The sequence below is a fragment of the Chelonoidis abingdonii genome, chromosome 4 (genome assembly GCF_003597395.2).
Source record: "Chelonoidis abingdonii isolate Lonesome George chromosome 4, CheloAbing_2.0, whole genome shotgun sequence".
NCBI lineage: Eukaryota > Metazoa > Chordata > Testudines > Testudinidae > Chelonoidis > Chelonoidis abingdonii.
This window is the reverse complement of record NC_133772.1, coordinates 148553046-148560471: the sequence shown is the minus strand read 5'-3', so window position 1 is coordinate 148560471 and position 7426 is coordinate 148553046. Positions and strand designations below refer to the sequence as shown.

The window sequence follows — 7426 nt, the reverse complement described above, 5'->3', positions numbered from 1 at the left end:
TTTGTTTTTTGGAGTGAATGTGAAGAATGCGGAGAGATCCCTCCTGAAAAGACCTTCCTGCAGAGGGTGACATTTCTCCATGGCCCAAGACCTGGAGAGTAAACACTGCAGTGACTTAAATAAACACATACTTAATGATCCAAAACACTAACTGGGGAGATTGGGATCATTAGCGCTAAACCCAAGTGAACAAGAGGAAGGGCTAGAGAGCCAGAGGAAAATGGGGATTCAAAGTCCCAGCCCAAGGAAAGCAGCGTTGTCCTCTCAGCAGACCGAAGAGCAATGCCACTCACTGTTGCCACTCACTGACTGAAACGCAGCAGCCCGGTTTCTGCCTGGCCTTGCTCCTGTTCCAAGAAGTGTCCGATCCTGGCTTCCTCACTCAGGCCAAACTGCTCTATAAGGGGCCTGCATCTGGGGCAAAACTTTCATCGATTTGAGTAGGACGGCTACGAACTGCAGGCTCGGGCCCTTCATGGATAAACTCAGCACACTTTAGCGCAAAGCCAGACAAACTCGCCAGCGATGGAAAGCTGAGCTTTTAAAGGATAAGCCTTTCATTGGGAGAAACTCCCTGTCCTCGGTGAGCTGCACAAGCGAGCCTCGCATGTTGGTTTTTAATTAATAGTTCATTTAAGCCTGCTAATATTTAAGCAGAATTCAGAAGCTACAAAAGGTTTATCCTGTAATACTACCCCAAATTTATTGCTATTAATAATTCTGTCCTTTATCTGGCAGCAAGAGGTTGCCCGCGCACCCAGTCTGCATTCCAATACAAGCTAATAACGTCAGGGGTTATATTTATTGTTGTTTTCCTTTTCTTACGATTAAATGCAGTGTGGTCCTTTCATCGTGCTCTTGTCAGCAAGACTGTTAACCCTGAGGGATCGAGATAACCATGAACGTGTCATAAAACAGCTAGTGGATAAACAATGGTTCTAAAAAATAAATATTGAACAAAACATTAAAAAAGCAGTTATTCAGAGTGGGACCGACCTAGCGCTTTGAGATAGCCCCGTTGCCTTGATTTTATGCCTAAAATAACCCTCAGCAAAGGAAATAGTTAAGCCATTTGAAATGAAAACAGAACTAGCCTGGAATAAGAAGACCGAACTAACTTTTTCAAATAAAATCATACTCTTTATATTCTATTAATTATTATTTAATTTAGGCTTGTTTAGGTACAACAGAAAAGAAAGCTGAAAGCACATGCTAATTTTGGTAACAAATACTTCAACTTCCAGCTCTGCATCCTTTTGCAAGACAAACTCTGGCTTGGGGGCAAGGGGCAAGCTAACACGAGTATGCGATATTGCCAGGAAAGTTGTATAATAAGAAATATTGTTCAGAGGAAGCCGTATTTATTTATTTTTTATTTTTAGTTTAAGTCACATTGATGCATTTCGAAAGTTCACCACAAAAAAAAAAATACGAAGAATGTTTGCTCTATTAATGGTCATTGAAGTTCCTCTAGCTAGTTGCCTCGTATATCTGCTTTAAGACATAGGCACTGGTTTTTATTCTAATACTGCATCTTTTAAAATTTAATCTACACCGAAAACTTTTGTTAACACGAAATGTGAAAAATGTAAACTTAACTTCCCCTCCCACCTCCCTCCCAAATAAAAGGCCTTGTAGATTATCCGCCCTCTGAGTTCTTAAGAATTCAAATAAGAATAAATTTCCCCAACTATAGAATGACTCTTCATCAATCTCTTTTCTCTCTCTGTACGTGACAGATCGGATCTTCGTCACTTTGTTTCGAATTGAATCGAATCCGGTTATTTTGTAATTCCTGCTGGTAAAAAACTTAATTGAATTCGAAGAAACATCCTAAGAGAAAAATCACAGGGAACCGCCGTTTTCTGCATTTGGCTGCTTGGAGAAAAAGAATGGGAAAGCTGTAAGCGCGTTAGATAGGAGAGGAGAGGAGACTTCTTGGGAGCGTTTTAAAAGAGAGGTTAAAGTCGTGTTAAGAATCACCAGATAAGATGTAAAATCATGTCCTGTCCTCTATTTACAATCGACTGTCTTATCGCCGCGGTAAACCTCCGTTTCCATTGCTTTAACGGCTGCTTGCTCCGGTTTTAGGAGCCGAGGTCTACCAAGCTCGAGGTGAGGGGTCCTAGCAGGGAGTCCTGGAGGCTGTGGCTGGTCTGAGAGGCAGTTAAGCCCGTCAGGGAATAGTTGGAGCTCCTGGCATGGCTGAGGTTTCCCTGTAAGAGAAGGATTGAGTTCTGATCTGGACTTTGTGGGGGGGAGAATTCTTCTTCGGAGCTGGACATAAGCGGTTTGCCCCCATCCAGGGGAGAGAGCTGGTTGGGTTTGTTGGTGGACGTGTTGTTGTTTTCAGTGTTCTCCCTAAGAAAAAAAGAATGCAGCCTGTCTGTTACAAAGCAGGGACATCTCTACTCATCGGCTTAAAGCGAGACTCCATTGGTGTTCTGCTCAAAGGGGGCATGAGAAAAATCAGTGGATGTGCCATTTCTTTCGGTGTTCAGTGCCTCGCGGGAAACTAGCAATTCATCAGTGCAGCGCGCTCCCCAAACTACCGGGAAACTACTATCAAACCCCCTCTGTTCAATCAACGTGTCTCATTGTGCGGGCCTTACCTCGCAACAAACCGCTGTTTTGAACAAAACATAGTTACCAATGAACAAATAAAAGCCTGCCCCGGCATTCGGAAACACCAAGAGAAGCGTTTGCCATTTAAATCCCGGATTCACCGCGGGAGCTGCGGTGCTGGGCCTATTCAGCCAGCCCGTGTCACCGATGTGCGTGTTCACTTAGGTGAGGACAAGAGCTTTTTTAAATTAAAAACGGCTCTTTGCGTGGCTGGTCAAATATTTAGGAAGTCTTCTAAACCCGCTGGCGCTAAGGAGGAATTGAGATTGAAGCAAGCAGGCAGGCAGCAGACTAGTGTGGGAGCAGGACACGCACCCGTCTCCTTTTCGCTAGAAGGGAGGGAGCCAGAGGCCTGGTTTCGTGACATGCTCCTTGCTGGGACTGAAATCCGGCTCCAAGTGCAGGCGTGGTTCCGAGCCGATTCACACAGGGCTCGGTGAACCCCCTTCCTTCCCAAGGAGCTTCTGTTACCCCCGATCTCTGTGTGCGGTTGAAAGTATCTCAGCCCTGACTCACTCCTGCTTAATTTCATAAGCTCTCGGCTGCAACCACTGGGATTTCTCGTTCTCCTCCGGACCCCGGGGCTGCACTCTCCAGCCACAGTGCAGCTCTGCCAGAGGGGAGTGCAACTCCAAGGCCCGAGAGACGAGGGGGATAAATAAAAGGCGGAGAATCAAACGCTCTCTCCTCAATGCCTCGCTCCTATTTATTTACCTCCCCGGCTGTTCTGCCCGCCACAAACGTCCCCGAGTCCCATTCCGCCGCTCAGGGATGAAACAAAAGGCAAGAGTGACAAAGCCGTCTCCAGAAGTCAGCTAGAAAAGTACTTAACCCTTGGCGTTAGGCAGGTGGGGATGGGGAGCAGCCGAATAGGTCCGCATGCGAGGAGGACGAGCGATGATTTTTCAGAGGGCGTCTCATCGCCTTCTAAAAATCGCGTCCCAGCCTCCTGCGCGAAAAATACCAAACCCGTTTTTCTCCTGTCTGTAATGTTAAGGGGAAATGAAACCCAGGTTTTGCTTTTAAAACGTGACTCCAAGGGAGTGACCTGACTCATTAGCGCGCAGCCAAGGCGATTTTATTCTTCCCCGAACATCGTTCTCAATGCCACAGGCACAAGATTCCCCGTCTGGCACCATCTCCCCCTAAAGCACTGCCAGGCAGAGCCTGGGGGGGCGATCACCTTTCCCTTCTGGAGAACTACTGGCCACTCTTTCCCATTTAGTGTGTCTCCACTCACCCTCCTGCAGTAAAAATACCCCCACCGCAGCCTGGAGCTGTGCTGGGTGCCGGGGCGGGATACATACCCCAGTGGGGATCACGATTTCGGCTATTCACCCGCGCTAAAAGCGGGCGGAAACAGACACTGACACCCCAACTTCCGCGCCCCCCAAAAGGCCTGCGACTAATTCTCGTTCATCAGCTAAATCCAAGTGCAGGAGCCTCCTGGCTGGCTCCCCCCGCGCAGATCCCAACCTGCCCTGCAAAGCGCACGGCAGGAGAGTAAAAGAGAGAGAGAAACGCCGGGGCAAGTACCTTTCCTTCGCCTCTGCCGCTCTGTCCCGCTGCCTCCTGTTTTTAAACCAGTTGCTGACCTGGGTGGTGGTGAGCCCGGTGGCCTCGGCCAACTCCCTTTTCTCCCGCGGCGAGGGGTAGGGGTTGTGCGCGTACCACTCCCTCAGCACGCCCCGGGACTTCTCCTTGAAGCAGTAGCTGGTCTCCTCGCCATCCCAGATGGTCCGGGGCAGGGGGAATTTTCGGCGCACCCGGTACTTGCCCACGGCGCCCAGGGGTCGGCCCCGCAGCTTCTCGGCTTCCACGTAGTGCGCCTTGAGCCAGAGCTGCTGCAGCTTGGGGTGGTTGTGGGGCGAGAACTGGTGGCTCTCCAGGATCTTGTAGAGCTCGCGGAAGTTGCCCCGGTGGAAGGCCACCACCGCCTTGGCTTTGAGGACACTCTCGTTCTTGTGCAGGTGGTCGCAGGCCGGCAGGGACCAGAGGAACCGGCCCAGCCGCTCCAGGTTCCCCCCTTGCTGGAGCACCTCGCACACGCAGGCCACTTGCTCCTGCGTGAAGCCGAAGGACGGCAGCATGGACATGGCTGGGGCTCGGCCGCAGGTCCCGGCTGGGCAGCAGAGGCGGCGGGACGGCTCCCTCCCGAGCGGCCAGGTGAGAAGCCGGCGCGAGGCCGGGCGCTCCCAGGTGCGGCGCGGCGCGGCGGGGGGCGCGCGGAGCCCCGGCCCGGGCGCGAGCGGGGGGTGGGATGCTCGGATTGTTGCTGGGGGAACTTTGTGGCTCCTCCGCAGCAGCCAAGCTTAAAGCGCCCGAGCGGCCGGGCGGCGCTGATTGGACGCCCCCGCGCGCCTATCGGAGGCTGTGCCAGAGGCGCGCGGCCTGCAAGGCAGCAGGGCTGAGCGCGAGGAGGCCGGGCCCGCGAGCCGCGCTGCTGCTGCTGCCGCCGCTGGTGTCTGATGAGTGAGTGGCTGAGCGTGTGTGAGAGAGCCCGGGAGGGGAGCCGCGCGCCGTCCCGGGAGGGGAGACACGTCAGGGCCCTGCAACATGAGCCCCGTCTCAAGTGTCACCTAAGGGGAGCGGGGGCTCATCTCTGCACAAATCAATTATTACAGCCCTTAAAAAAGGCCCCTCCCCCACCTCCTGGTCCCTCGCAGCTCTGCTCCTTCCATGTGAGCTCATATTTAATTACCTTAATGTTGGGAATGAATAAATAACGGCGTGATGAATAGCTTATGGAGCATGATAAATAATAAAGAAGAGCCATAACTTTGGGTTGGAGGACAGGATGGGAGGTGGTTGTGTGCGAAGGGGTGGGGGGTTGGAAGCATTTCCAAGGCCCTCGTTCAAAGTATCTTCGCCATGAATTGCTTTGTAGGCAGGCACTGGCAAAACTGAAAGTGCTGCTTTTTTGCGGGGGAGGAGGAGAGGGGCAAAGCGTTTAGACAGAAGCAGATCTGAGTTCGAATTAGTCAAATACAATTCATCCGGCTAACAACTGTGAGTTGTGATTTGGACCTAGCTCCCAAGTATAGGATGCTATGGAAGAAGAAGTAGTAAAGAAGCATCACTTTTTGTTGTTGTGCCTTCGGGGTGGAGTAATGAATTTGCGTCCCCAAGTTTAGTAGAAATTAAAGGAGTTTTTGCTTTCATCTTCTTTTGTGTGTGTGCATGCGGAGTATTTTGTACAAACAAATGGCGCTTTAATTATCCTAATCCTCATTTGCACGCCTTGTTCAAAAGCAGGTATTATTCAAAAAAAGATTTTGAAAACAATTAGCCTCCCTAAACAAAGATAATCTATTGTCAGTAGCAGGGAACAGGGTAGGCGATAAGAACAATAAGCAGAGATAAGGGAAGCAGAATGGTGGGAAGAGAGTGTCTTTATGACTGTATTTATCTTTGATTAGATAAGCAGAAAACTGAATTTTAAGTACCCTTCAGAATGCTTTTGATTTAAGAATGAGTTCACTTAGTGGGTGCTAATCACAATCGCGATGCTCTTAAAAGCCTGTTTCTCCTCACGAAATACACTCGGATTTATTTGACTTTAGACGCTTCAAGTTAAGTGCGGAAGGTTTGTGGCTGACAGAAATGAGAGTGTAGCGACACCAGTTTTATTGTTTGTGTACACTGATGCCCGCAGTTCCCTCTCCCTGTCATTTGGAATAGCACATTTGCCTCTGCCTAAGTGCCAAAAACCTTCGTGTTTTCCACAAATCGTTGGTTTCTGAGGTCTTAGAGAGAAAAAATATACAATCTACAAGCGCATAGCGAGATATGTGTGTGTGAACCCAATATACTGGGCATTTCCGAAGTCAGGGTTCTCATCTACAATGAAACATGCTGAAAGCAGACGTTGATAATTATGTATGCCTAGATTATTTTATATATATATATATATAATGGCTATGTGAGCTATTTAAAATAAGCCACTGTCCCACCGTCTGTACAATGGCTTTACTTACTAAACTGGAGTCAGGGCACTTCTATATCCCATGACCATGTGTCTGGTAATTTTCCCTTGCCATTTTATTTTAGTACTTATGATATTTCAAATGAAGTCTTAAAGAGCTGCAATGTCCTGCCAGAAGGAATGTCTCTACTTGGAACAGATCCTTATTGACAAGGCAGCTGTGTGGGGACCGGAACGGAGTCTTAAACCCAGCTCTAAAATCAACTAATACCCTAAAGTCTAGAACAAGTGCGCAGAATTATAATATATGAGGTTGCAACTTCCAGTGATTGTCTCCTGGAACAGAAATGCCATGTTCAAACGCGAGTTTGTTAAGTGATTTTTTTTTGGCTAATATTTTTAAATAAGGAAATAAGTTGTAATTTTTTCAAGGAGTAGGGATCTGGCAAGTTAAACCTACAGGACTACTTAGTGAGCAAAGAGACGGAAATTTATACGTGATGGAGATATTTCCCATCTGAAGGCGATATTCTGTTCTCCTCCGCCTCCCTCTGTTGTGTATCGTTAAAAGTCTGACCAAATAAACGCTACTATTATTGTTAAGAATAAGCAAATTCTTCGAATGCGGCCAATGGTTGAACTGAAACTGACAAGAGCTAGTGCTTCGCCAGAACCTTCCTTTCCTATTTTAAATGGTTATTTTTCCATCAAAAATCCCATAGCGAGGGGGGCCAGTGCCTTGTTCACGCAGGTACTTCCTTCTATTTCAATCTTGCATAAGAGAACCAGTTATTATGAATGTTAATTATTGGCCGGGACGGATTTTCCCAAAATGGAAACCTTTCACTTAAAACCACTAAAAGAGGTAAAATGACA

The 7426-nt window shown here is 48.5% G+C and overlaps 1 protein-coding gene across 1 annotated transcript; it reads right to left on the bottom strand.

Annotated features, from left to right (window-relative positions):
• Nucleotides 1-1716: 1716 nt before the first annotated feature.
• Nucleotides 1717-4808, bottom strand: SIX1 (SIX homeobox 1). Its single transcript, XM_032789171.2, has 2 exons — nucleotides 4162-4808; nucleotides 1717-2361 (listed from the first exon to the last, which is right to left on the bottom strand). Exons 1-2 carry the CDS (start codon nucleotides 4719-4721, stop codon nucleotides 2088-2090), a joined length of 834 nt encoding a protein of 277 aa, XP_032645062.1. The 5' UTR covers nucleotides 4722-4808; the 3' UTR covers nucleotides 1717-2087.
• Between the last annotated feature and the right edge of the window lie 2618 nt (nucleotides 4809-7426).